The sequence below is a fragment of the Arachis ipaensis genome, chromosome B02, assembly GCF_000816755.2.
Source record: "Arachis ipaensis cultivar K30076 chromosome B02, Araip1.1, whole genome shotgun sequence".
Classification (NCBI taxonomy): Eukaryota; Viridiplantae; Streptophyta; class Magnoliopsida; order Fabales; family Fabaceae; genus Arachis; species Arachis ipaensis.
The window spans coordinates 104,385,736-104,399,090 of record NC_029786.2 but is presented as its reverse complement, the minus strand read 5'-3'; the positions used below and the strand labels follow the sequence as shown (position 1 = coordinate 104,399,090).

Below are 13,355 nucleotides of genomic sequence, written 5' to 3'. Positions count from 1 at the left end.
TACCAATTTCTTTTCATAAAACTTTTTTATTTTTATATTTATATTTTTAATAAAAGAAATGCAAGAAACCAACTTTTAACTTTTAAGTGTTAATATTAGTTCATTTTTTTATTGTAAAATTATGTTTCTAACATTTTTTGAAAGATTTAATATTTAGAATTTAATTTTATGACTTAAAATTTAAAATTTAAAGTTAAAAAAATTAGTTCTTTAATTAAACTCTTGTCAATAACATTAAGTATATTGAAAATACTTGTTAACAAAAATGTTTGTGGATTATTGTTATTATTATTCGGATATTTTGATAGGGCCATTACAATAGCGGGACTATCATGAATTTGTGATTGAGGAATATCGTTTTTCATTTTTCTTTTGATTAGGGACGGGTGTATTGTTGGAATATCAAAATTTTGATTTACAGATTTATTCCCCGTATTTCAAATTTCAATAATATGACAATGGTGACGATATATTATCCTTTTGTTGATGGATTATATATATAGACTATGATCATCAAGATTGCAACAAGGGAGGAATGTTATTAGCACTCTTTGGTTTAGGGGTGTATAATTGGAATAGTGATGTCTTTGATTAGTTGATTTATCGGTGTCGAGCTTAGCAAATAACAGCATAATCGAGTATGATATCAAAAAGCATATTGTGACTATAAATAAATATACACTACACACATTAATTTGATGCTGAAAACAGAAACTAGATATCTAATATTTACAATCGTAGTTCTAGCTTCTAAGTCTTAAAAAGTGATCTAAACTATTTTTCCTGAATTATGTACAGATTCTTTCTAATATTAGCAGCATAATCACCGAATAGTAGCTTACTCGGAGGATGCAGTTCAAATACATAGGAGGTAGGTCTCGAGACCAATGTTGGCGTCTTAGGGGTAAGTCTGTCATATAATATTGCCCCAAAGCTTGTTTCGTCATAGGCAAACGAATCTGTAAGCACAAAGAAACACTCCCTTCCCAATTTTTCAGCCTGAAACAACAAATTAGCACATAATTAATGAGAGTACCTATCACAATTGCCAGCTGCCACCGTAATTATGATTGATTACCTTTTACTTCTAAATGTGCAGCATAATTCTCACAAATCAATATAATTAAATTTTTATAAGGTAATAGATAACACTATTATTTTTTATAACCACAAGGTAGAAACAAAACAAGCTAATTACCTTAAGTTGGGAAAATCTGATATTGTTAATGGTTATGATAACTTTCACATTGGACAAATTATCAGCCAAAATTCGAATGGCAAGATACTCAAAGAAGTTCTGCAAGAGCTGCTTTTGTCCATCCGAATCCTCGCCAAAGCTATCAAAGCAAGGAAACCACAGTACACACTGAACTTCATTCCAAGGAACAGGGTTCTTCCCTGCTTTAGCAATGATTGTCTGGTATGGGTGATATAGACCCCATAAAATTTTGACCCCTTTCAGTGATTGTTCCAATATCGTTGTTTCTGACAAACATGTAGTTGCAATTATCTTGGATGGATGATAGTGGCGACCAAGAGATGTGGCGAAATGCAAATCAGTGTCATCCAATACAAGAATTGATCTGTTGGTAGCTTGGGGGAAAAATCTCAGGAGAGATGCAGCAGCCATATTATTATCTTCTGGCTCGCAGACATCTCGCCTGAATGACAGTGCCGAAGGACCTGAATCATGTGAATATGAACAAGACTCTCCTCTTCGGCATCCCTGTTATAATGAATGAACAATATTCATCATCATAGAAATAGGTAGCATCGTAAATGAATTATCAGACAAACCAGTTGCAGATGTTATAATGAATGAACAATATTCATCACCATAGAAATAGGTAGCATCGTAAATGAATTCAGACAAACCAATTACCTGCAACGAAAAGTAGAATTTGCATTGTGGTCTCTTAGCTTGAAGTGAGTGAGAATATAAACATTCACTACCTCTATTGCAGTATCCCTGTAAGAAATATACGCAAGTAGAAGGGCCCCCATTTAAATTTATATTATTTATATCTGCACTTTCGGGTTCTCGACTCGAAGTATCCTCCGAGAATTGAGCCCTTATCTGTTTCACACAGGAAAAAAAAAAATCTGTTTTACAAAATGAGAAATATATTATAATATAGTATGTACAAGAATTTCAAACTATGCTACCTCTTTTATAATTTTAGCGAACATTTTTGCCACATCATAACTGTGAAATTCTTCTGAAGTGACATATGGCACAGAAGCACATTTTGTTTCACCTGTTGCTTTAAGGCCTTCCTCATATGCAGAAACTCCATCTATGTCCCCATCTCCCTGGCATGTTACTAAGCACGTGTGTTCATATTCATAAGGATCAAAATAGGGTGGCAAACCACTAAAAGAGCTCAAAAATTTTGGCCGCAACCGGTGTACTGAACTTAACAAATCATCATCTGTAAATATTAGAATTAAAGAGGATTAGTAGAGTAAAAATCTATGACAAAAACAATAAAACAGATTCAACAAATTTGATGCACTCCCGTTAAAAGAACTCAAAGAAGCACACATCTGACATAATTATAACACATACATACAAATTTCTAGGGTCTGATGCAGAGATGACTGGGAGAGATTATGGAGAGAACACCAATCTTCCTCAAGCTTAGGCATCAGTGCTTTGGCAGGATACACATTCTCAATCTCTAGAACCTGCTTCAAATGGTTAAGCCGATACTTATCCTGCATGTGAAAGAAAATATTCACTTTCAGATTCATGCAACCTGTAAGCATTGCAGACCAAAACACAAAATAAAAGCAAATCCTATTTCCAGAAAAAAGATATGGTCATGTGGCTGCTTGCATCCACTCCAAGTCTCACAGGAGTCCAAGTGAAAATAGATCTCTAATTACATGCACTATTTCCACCACAAGAAGCATGATGTTTAATGAGCAATATTATAGTTTTTAATTAAAAAAATTATCATCTTGAAATTTTTTCCTTCCACCTTTCGTCAATAAATCCTCATACAAAAACTGAACAATGCTAAGGTTTTTGGAAGCTCATAAAGTGAAGGAGGAATATGACTTTACCCTGAAAAGATGCTGCCAAAATTCAAATGCACAGAAGTTAGCCATGAATTCCATCTCCTTTCGACCGGCTAAGATTGTTCGGTCAGTAAAGTAGCTAGCAATATACTTTGCAAACTGACGAAAACAAAAGGATTCAATTAGAATAAAGCTCATAGAAATTACAACATAGAATCAGTGCAATTGGAAATAGTAATATTGATCCACTCCGGCATTACCAATTGTTCCTCTCCAAATGGATGAAGAATGGGTAAAGGCTGTGTATCCATCATTATACCCAGCAATATGCCCTCACGTATCATACCAGCATTCCCAAATTTCAGAACTAGAACAGAAGCATCAAACGACAAAGGACAACTGGCTATCAATTGTCCATAAAATGTAGGTTCATAACGGCCCCTTGGAGTCTTTTCCAGTGCACGCATCTGAACAAGCGTGTTCAATGCATCTTCAACAACTTGAGGATCTGGTGCATCCAGAGATTTTTGCAGCAAAACTGCCATCAAACCCATGACAGTTGATCAATCAATAAAGCATTTAAAATTATCAAATATTCTGCAACATCCAAGATACAATATTTAAAGTTATTGCCCACTCTAGATGAATAAACTCAAGCACTACTATAAGCAGTCTTAAAAATTCAACTTAAATAGAGAGTCTTATCACTATGATTTAATAAAGCCCACAACTGTTAAGAGATATCAGAGGCTCAGAGCAATATTTGGTAAATATACAAATATTTGGTAAATATACAAATATTCAAAGTGCTATAGTAACTAGAGTTTTCCTATAAAAAGCATTAGTAACTAGAGTTTTCCTATGAAAAGCATTGACGATGATAATAATAATAACAACAACAACAATAACGATAATGATAATTAAAACAGTTTCTGCTCAAGATATCAAGATCATATTAACTAACCTTTTGGATCATTGATAGCCTTAGATCCAGCACAGCACAGTGAAAGAACTTGAAGCCTCAAGGATAACTTCAGAATAGACGGACTCTCATGATCCTCAAGTTTGTTGAAAAATGAACCAGTGACCAACCGATAAACGTGACCATCACAAGTTCGGCCAGTTCTTCCCCTACGCTGCTCGGCCTACAAGATCATATGAACTTAAGAATATTGTATAAACAGATCAACACATACAATTAGGATACTACTGTTTTACCTGTGATTTGGAGACCCAAACAAGCTTTGAGGATTCCTTTCTTCTGGACTTATCCCAATAGACTTGTAACGATCGGCAAGAATCAATTACAAAAGCCACTTTGGGTATTGTCACAGATGATTCAGCAATATTAGTAGCCAGTATTACCTGATAGACAGCAGCCACAATCATCTACTGTGAATAATTATAATATAAATGGAATCTGATATAAATAATGTTAGGAGAAGGAAAACCATCTAAAGTGAAAATTCCATTCGTGCCATCGGTAATTTAAAAGAAAATATTATGGAACAAATATGGAAGTAAAGACATCATACATGCATCCATATAAAAGAAAATTATACAAGTATATAACACAAAACTAATAGTGGATATTTAGAACGTTATTACAAAACAATCCCTGAAGTTTTTAATATCAAACACTTTAGTCCCTCAGGTTTCAAAATACACAAGACATTCCCTAGCGTTTATCTTTGTTAGACAATAGAGTCCCTCTCCCATTATTTCCATTTAATCGAAATGACTGTTTTCGAATTTTTTAAAATTTTCAGGACTATTTTAAGATTTTTTAAACTCTTTGGGGACTGTTTTGTACTTTACTCTTCAAATCAAATTGGAGGGAGACTGTATTGTCTAACACAGATAAACATTGGGGCCTATTTTGTGTATTTTGAAACTTGGGGAACTAAAGTGTTCGACATTAAAAAAATTCAAGGACTGATTTGGGTAATTACTCAAATTAATAAAATTCTGCAGCATATATAAATGTTCAACATGCAAACACCCCACTTGCAAAATTATAATCCACCATTAATATGGAGACTACTTATTCTACTTCCGCTGAACATCAATCATGGTTCACAGATAAATAAAGTATAAAGCAATATATGAAGCAACCAACACAAAGCTACACACATGCATCGATAGTCTTAAAAAACCTTTTACTGTTAACTGCACAACTAGCTGAATTAATTATAATTTAACAATTACTTTTCGATGCGACTTCCAAATCTTCATAGCCATGAGAGCTTGCTCGGTATCAATGCTGCGATGCAAGATATGAACTTTAAAAGTTGATTCAAGTGGCTTTAGAAGTCGCCATTGCTGCTCAAGTGAATAATAGGTTGGAAGGAAAACCAGAATGCTTTTCTCAATATCTGGTTCATTCTCATGGATATGCAACACCAGGTTATGAATAAGCTGGTGAAATTCAGCCTGAAACTCAGGCTTGATGTAAGCATTGGCTGTGAAAGGATCTACTCCGGGAGAATACTTCGAATTCATTACTTCAGAACTTATTCCAATAGATTCAGCAACCTGTGTCAAAAAAATAAGCATTATCATCATGGTTATTACATCAATGAAATGAGCTTCAGAAAAATAATGATATGATATGCCAATTGAACACCATCTGCATAACTTTTTATCATAAATGACATAAATTAAAACCATTAAATGAAATTCACTTAGATAAGATATACAAGACTAGTGCTGAAAATTCGTGTAAATTATATATGCATGCCTGCTCAAGATATGAAACATGTCGCTGGAAAACAATTTTCTGATTAGAGCTAGGAATCGCAAGCACTTCAACCCGTTCACCTCTTCCAAGATCCTTAAAGTAATCCCTGTATCTTGAAATATCAGCAGTTGCAGACATCAAAACCACCCTGCATATCATAAAAACATAAAATTTCAATTGTTCTCATCTTTGAATCTCTCTTTATAGTTTGAAGAGAAAATCAAACCAGAAACAAGCAAATAAGATAAAGATTGAAGATAGCATATATGTAATTAGGCATTTTGCTGAACTCATCTGAATATTGAGGATGCTAACCTCAGGTCATTGCTCTTCAACAAGAACTGCTTCACACAAACAAGGACAAGATCAGACTCCACAGATCTTTCATGAACTTCATCAAGAATGATAGCTTTGTACTTCAGAGCAGCAGAGCCCTTATCTCGCAATTCATCCAACAAAACTCCAGCAGTTTTAAAAACAATCTTTGACCTGCAGTGTGGCATTATAAATGCAGGAAGAGACAAAAATAAGTGCAAGCTCTGCTCCCCTATAAACAATATGGCAAGTAGAATTATGCTGAAAAAAGTAAAAAAGAATGCCGTATTCCTTTGTTGAGTGACTTCTTCATGACAATTGACAATTGACAAATGACGATGTAGCCACCCATACTACATGCAAGTGTCAATTCATAATGTGTTATTATCATCATGTTAGACTTGTATGTTAGCATGATGTATAATTAACATCCTTGCATCTCTCTGATTTCTTTATGTTACCAGAAGAAAGACCGTATGTTTTGACGTCCAAACAACCTCTTCTGTTACCAATTTGAGTCATAATTTACCTTCAACAAAAATATTTCAAGATATTGAATATATGAAGCCAATGGAGAAACAGAGCAAGATGAAAGGAGTGATTAAATAGCTATTCAACTCAAACAATATCGCTAAAGATATAGATGTGTATGAACTGGCTACCCGGCTGATAAGTGCCTTGAGTGCCCAATGTGATACCCAACTTCCTCTCCCACTTCACAATTTCGAGCTTTTGCAACCATTTTGGCAACGGCAACAACAGCAAATCTCCTGGGCTGTGTGCACAAAACAGGTGACATGCCTTCGTCCAGAAGAAACTGTGGAATTTGTGAACTTTTCCCTAGAGTGAAAGGAGCAAAGATATCAGAAACATGGAAAGAACAATCATTGCCGCCAAAATAGAACCTCACACTCAAATAGAATTTCCAAAAAACCTTAAACCTTAACCAAAGTTAGCCACACAACTTCCAAACAAAGTTACTGCGATGACTCATTCATCCTAAGAATTGCATACTGAATTCCCTACTCAGCGTATTGTATGCCAATTTCTCTTCAAATAAGTTTCAATACTTTACTCAACAAAAATTATAATTTAATTAACTGTTAAGAACAGCATAACTATGTATCCATACACATATATAAATGAATATAACAACCGTTCTGACTTTCAGTTACACAAAAACTTACTAGTTTTGGAAACTACAAATTTTCCTTCTCAACTATATCCAGGTGAGCCCTCAGGTGAGACTAATAAATAAATAAAAAGGTTCTCTAACGAGAAGAACCACCAAATTAGCTTAAGCACTAAGATATCATCTACTACTACCAGTCAATGCAAGTCAAACGCAAAATCAAACACATTCATGCAACATTTTCCGCTTACGGCTAACTATTAACACAAATACAGAGATTCAATCTCTCGTGTTTGGCCACTAGACGAAAAAAGAACAGCGCCAAAAGCGAAGAACCGCGAAAATAGGAAGCAAGTGATATAGTCAATGACTCAATGCAGATCAAACGGAGAATCAAACAAAGTCACTCAACACAAAATTGAAGTTCAGAAATGAAAAGCCAAAACACATTGACGATTATTAGAGAAAGGTTAACTAGTTTAGTTTGTTTGCTTTACCGCAACCGGCCTCGCCGACGATGAGCGTGACGCGATTCTCCATGATCTTCTCGACGATCTTCTTCTTCATAGCCATCACTGGAAGCGACGAGAAACTTGACTGTGATAACGGCAAAGTGTACGAAGCATTGTTGGAAGAAGAGGACGACGCCATTCTCGGAGTTTAGAAACCTTCGTCACACACACTTCACACACACTCAATCTCGACGAAACGTTCCGAAACACTTACTCCGATTCACTCTCACAGCGAAACGTCTCGTTTCGTCTCATTTCTCTGATTCTCTCTCTTCTTTCTGAGGAGAAGACGATTATCAGTGCGCGTCACTGGTCAGGTCAGTGGTTACCCACATTGGCACAGGCCGAAAGGCGCGAGGTTTTTATAGGGGAGGAAGTGATAGGATGCGGGCGAGTGCATGCGGAGCATGGTAGTGGAGTGTGTAGTTGACTTGAGTCAACGAGATTTGGGGATTGATGATGTTGACTGTGACTTTGTTTTAGCCAATGGTGACGATGATGCTGGTGATGGTGTTGGGAATTGGGAGTGGGGGATGGTGCAGAATAAAATGCACCTTGGTTTTCTAGGATACTTAGGTGGGAAGTTAGTTGGTAAAGATGGGAATCTCGCTGCCCTGGAAATTGCGGTCTGCGGAGAAAATATGGGGTCGTGTAAGTAAAAAACTAAAAATTAAGCCAACTCAAGTCATGTTTTGGACGGAAGATTGTTATGTCTAACAGAGAGAAACGTTGGGAATTGATTTGTACATTAATTTTTTTTGTGGACTAAAATGTCCATTTTTTAAATCTTTGGGGATTGATCTGGGTAATTACTTTGCCGGAAAATGAACTGTGGACTGATTTGTCTGCTGGAGTAAAGTCTTGGGGATTGATCTGTGTATTAATTTTTCTTGGAGACTAAAATATCCGATTTTAAAATTCTTGGAGACTAATTTGGGTAATTACTCTTATAAAATTTACCACTTTTAATTTTTATAATTTTAAAAATATTCCAATTTCAATTTTTTAAAACCCTAATCCCTTTTCTTCTTGAACTCTTGTCTCTTCCTCTTCCTCAGCATCCTCCTCCAATTTTCTTGCTCTTCCCCAATAAACTCCTCTTCATTTTCGTTCATCACCGCCTCTACCTTTCTCCTCATTCTTCCTCCGACCAACCTCTGGCTCTGGCTTACTACAACAGCGTCGCCCTCCTCCTTCCTCCTTCTCTCTCTTCTAACCAAAGATGCTTATCTGAGACTCAATATCTTTTTTATTTCTCTTTTTTTTTCTTGACCCAGTGATTGTGATGCTACTATGGCTATTGAGCTCATGATGGGTTGTTATAGAAATGACAACAGCAACAATGGCTTTACCACTTCCAAGGCTAAATAGAACGCCGTTTAAGAAGTGACATCTCTCTCAAACTCAGTCCCAACACTTTAACATTTCTTCTTCTTCTTCTTTTTTTCTTTGTCAATCAAGACAGTTTCACATATATCTAGTAAGGAATTTTTAGTAAAAATAGCAGTAGCAAAACTAACAAAACTTCATCAATTCTTCACTCAGAATATTCGCATTTTCATTACCATTATCATTCAAGGAAATTGACGCCTTGATAATGTGGTTCAACTCACATTCAATCTCTTAATCCACTCCTTTTTAGCTGTCTTACTTGAGGTCTCTCCAGTAAAAAGGTGAAGAAAAAAAGATATTAGGACTTTTTGAAAATGATAAATGATTTAGAAGAAGAGACGAGAATTTCAGAGAAAGGGAATTAGGGTTTTTTAAAAATTAAAATTGAGGTATTTTTAAAATTATAAAAGTTAAAAGTGGTAAATTTTGTAATTATGAAAATTGTTAACTGACACGTCACCTTTAAACTTTAACTCTAGGTAATTCAATTGAAGGTTGGTCACTTTTGTCAAATTTTAAAATCTTTCAGATATCATTTTGTTAATAACAAAAATCAGGTATCATTTTGTCAGCGTCAGATTCTTTTGGACACTAATTTAGTATTTACCTCTTACTTCTAAAGAAACTATTTTAGTTGTATTGCCTTTAAATTAACATTAATTTTTTAGTAAATACCTGTTCGATTTTTGCCTTTTTTAAAAATAGATAAGTCGCACCATAATCTTTGAAAAATGACAAATCGATTCATGTTCATCTTTTTCACCAGACACTTTCTATGTAGCTCTTCTTGTTCGTAATTATAAAAAAAAAGAATTAAAGTGTAACATTTAAGGTGTGACGTAGTCTGTACACATCTTACGTGAATACCTGACTATTTGTTAGGATCGTTAAATTTGTAGACACTCAACAAAACGACGTTATTTTATTTTAGAGTAAAAGACAAATAAGTCCATGACCTTTTAAAATGAGGACATTTTCGTCCCTCAAGATTGGAAAATACATTTCGATCCCTTACGTTTTAAAGCGCGTGACAATTAGATCCCTCCGTCGAGTTGGGCTTCAAAACGGCAACGGAACATGCTGACCTGGAAGGGTAGAGTGTTAGATGTCCGTTTTAGTTGTTGATGTGGATGGAGAACAAATTTTTAATGGACAAATTAGTCCTTGATGCCTAACATCTTGCCTCTGCCATGCGAGTTTCTGCTTAATGACCCTCCTACTCTCCTCATTTTGATTATTCTGAAACTTGTTCATAGCTTGCTCTTATTGATTCAAAACCTCCATTTCACTATACAAATTCTTAGTGTTACTAACATACCTATCCATCTTCCTCACCATACATTCCATATGCTTAACCAAGAACCCTAATTCATTGACATCTATGACCCCACTCACAATGTCACCATACACATGCTCAAATCCCTGCAATGCAGGAACAGAACACTTCTTCCCTAACCATATTTATGTAAGACTATATATATAAACACTAGCACTAAAATGAAGGCCTAAATTTGAGAGTTTTAAACTAATTATAATCCTAACACATACAGTAATATCTGCAAGGCTTTTTCGAGAGAAACAACAACCTTATACGTGTATGTATCACCTGTGCAATACCATAAAAAATTGCATTCCAAGAATTAAGTCACTATTTTCTGGGAGCACAAATGTTGGAGATCATTCGATATATCAAAAGCATCATCCAGATGCTTGAAATTGATCTTGAAATATACACACTAAACTGGGACCACTAAATACACAAATTGTTAATTTGCCATCACCTTCTTAGTCTGGCTGAAGTGGTATATCCAAACATGGCACATACATATAAGGCAACCAACTGAGAAGAAGCCGACATCAAGCTAACCAATATCCTTTTCTGGAGCTTGGTCGAACAAGAACCTTGAGGTAGCCATGTCACCAGCCTTTGCATAGCCATCACTCATGATCGTGAAAGAAGCAACACTCTTTTCCGGCATAGCATCAAGCACTACCCTAGCATTGCCCAAATCCCCCACCTTCACAAAATCCCATATCATCGCATTCCATGATGCCACAATCCTCTGAGGCATTTCATCAAACAGCCTCTTTGCCTCCACCATATCCCCAACCTTCACATAGCCAACCACCATAGCCGTCTATGAAACTACATTCTTCTCAAACATTCCATCAAACACCTTGCGAGCGTCATCAATCTTTCCACATTTTTCATACATATCAACCAAACAGGTTTCAACAAACATATCACCTTCAACCCCCACACCTCAACGCCGAGCCATGGAGCAATTTTCCTTTGCAGGATCTGCACATGCTTGAACAGGCCTTAATCACAGAAGAGTAAGTGTACCTATCAAGAAGAGACCCATGTGGCTTCATGTGAATAAAAGCAGAGAGGGTAACTTCCTTTGGTGTGGGCTCCGATGAGGGAGTTCCAGAGAAAAGGGGAAGGGCCAAGGACGTGGTCGAAGACGGAGGTGTAATATGAAGCAGTGGTGGCAAAGGAGGCGGAAAGGAAAATGAAGCGGGAGATGATGAGGTGATCTTGCTCTAGACCTCGTTGGATGATGGAGGCGTGGACTTGGTAGAGGTGATGAATGGTCTTGCAGGCCTTAAGAAGGGTGATAATGGTAGCAGTTGAACGCGGCGGAGAAGAAGAGTGTCAAAACATTGAATTCATCGGAAGAACAGCGTCGTTTTGGCCTTAAGAGACGAATTTGTCCACTAATAATTTATCCCAATCCACTTCAGCAAGTATAACGGACACGTCATTCTCTACCCCTCCATGTCAGCCGGCTTCGTTGTTGTTTTTTGCCCAAAATAGACGGAAAGATATAATTGTCGGCCGTTTTAAAACGCGAAGGATCAAAATGTATTTTTCAATCTTGAGGGACGAAAATGTCCTCGTTTTAAAAGGTTAAGGACCTATTTCTTTTACTCTTTACTTTAAAAATAAACTCGTGTTTTGCCATTTTGTCATTCTGGATTACTCATGATTGCTATTTGTGTTAGGGTTCGAACAAAGGAGAGAGTGAACATGTCATTTCAGAACCGATTAACACTGTGGGCAATTCGAACTTGAAGGATCTGACTTTCTCGCATAATTCTGCAACTGCGACGATGAGTTTCGGGTTGGAGTTGTTGATTTGTTTGGAGAGTTCGATGACGGTGTAAAGAGGGTTTATAGTGGTGGTGACAACGCCAATGGTGACTGCGGCGAGAAAGAAGATAGGGAAGTGGATGGAGTTCGGGATGAAGATTAGGAGGACCTCGTGTTTTTTGAGCGGCAGAAGAGGGCGTGGGAGAGCTTAGTGACGGTGGTTTTCAATTGAAGGTGAGTGTTTTAGAGGTGTTAGTGGTGTTTTGGAATAGGAAGAAGGTGAAGGAAGTGATGGTTTTGGAAAGGGAAAGAAAATTTTCAAGAACCTATATATTTCTTCGCCGTATGATAGTGGGAAAGTGGGCAAAATGGCAAAACAACGTCGTTTGTTGAGTGTATAGAGACTTAATGATCCTAGCGAATAATCAATTATGTAGGATATATCATATATGTAGGTCATGTTACACCCTAAATATTACATTTCAGCTTTTTTCAATAATTTTAAATGAATAAAACTACAAAAAGACTTAAATTATTTTACGAAAGAAATAAACAGGAGTTAATTTATCATTTTTTAAATATTAGAATACGACTTGTCTATTTTCCAAAAAAAAAAAATATTTACTCTTAATTTTTCGATTTAAATTCCTAATCTCTTGAATTTCATGCATTAAGTCCTTTCTCATAAAAAAATTGTGTGTTATACTATGAGCCTATGAGGTATACTTTCTCAGGTTTTTTCTCCAGCAATTCCTGACTTTCAAACAAAGGGAAAATGTGCCATATTATTTTATGTATTTTTTTCTTGGGCTTCGTGATATATTCATATATTGTTTTATCTTGGGCTTCGTGCTATATTCATATATTCTTTACTTCCTGACCCATTTTGTTCTGTACATCCTCTTTCATTCAAGCTTTGTTGATAATGCAACTCAGAGCCAAAATCTAAATGTTTGTTCACAATCCTTTTTAAGACTCAACCAAAAAATGCTTTGAGAAGAATAGAAAAGAAGATAGACAAAAAAAAAAAAAAAAATAAAAAAAAAGGAAAAAAAATATGGAAAAAAACTGTGAAAAAAACCGAAGGAGCTTGCCAAAGATGAGGCCATTACGGCTCGCCTTTAGGTGTCCTCCTCGGGATAG

General features: G+C 35.9%; 1 protein-coding gene across 1 annotated transcript; it reads right to left on the bottom strand.

Annotated features, from left to right (window-relative positions):
* On the bottom strand, nucleotides 573-8,318 carry LOC107626157 (DExH-box ATP-dependent RNA helicase DExH8). Its single transcript, XM_016328959.2, has 14 exons — nucleotides 7,709-8,318; nucleotides 6,742-6,919; nucleotides 6,080-6,253; nucleotides 5,765-5,912; nucleotides 5,233-5,559; nucleotides 4,243-4,389; nucleotides 3,989-4,169; nucleotides 3,285-3,562; nucleotides 3,070-3,183; nucleotides 2,574-2,718; nucleotides 2,167-2,432; nucleotides 1,883-2,077; nucleotides 1,199-1,726; nucleotides 573-999 (listed from the first exon to the last, which is right to left on the bottom strand). Exons 1-14 carry the CDS (start codon nucleotides 7,860-7,862, stop codon nucleotides 775-777), a joined length of 3,060 nt encoding a protein of 1,019 aa, XP_016184445.1. The 5' UTR covers nucleotides 7,863-8,318; the 3' UTR covers nucleotides 573-774.

Coding starts and splice junctions, on each gene's coding strand:
- LOC107626157 (XM_016328959.2), bottom strand. CDS start 7,862: ATGGCGTCGTCCTCTTCTTCCAACAATGCTTCGTACACTTTGCCGTTA. Junction 3,563..3,988: donor GGCTATCAATGATCCAAAAG/GTTAGTTAATAT, acceptor GTTTGATGGCAG/TTTTGCTGCAAAAATCTCTG. Junction 2,719..3,069: donor TTTGGCAGCATCTTTTCAGG/GTAAAGTCATAT, acceptor TTTCACATGCAG/GATAAGTATCGGCTTAACCA.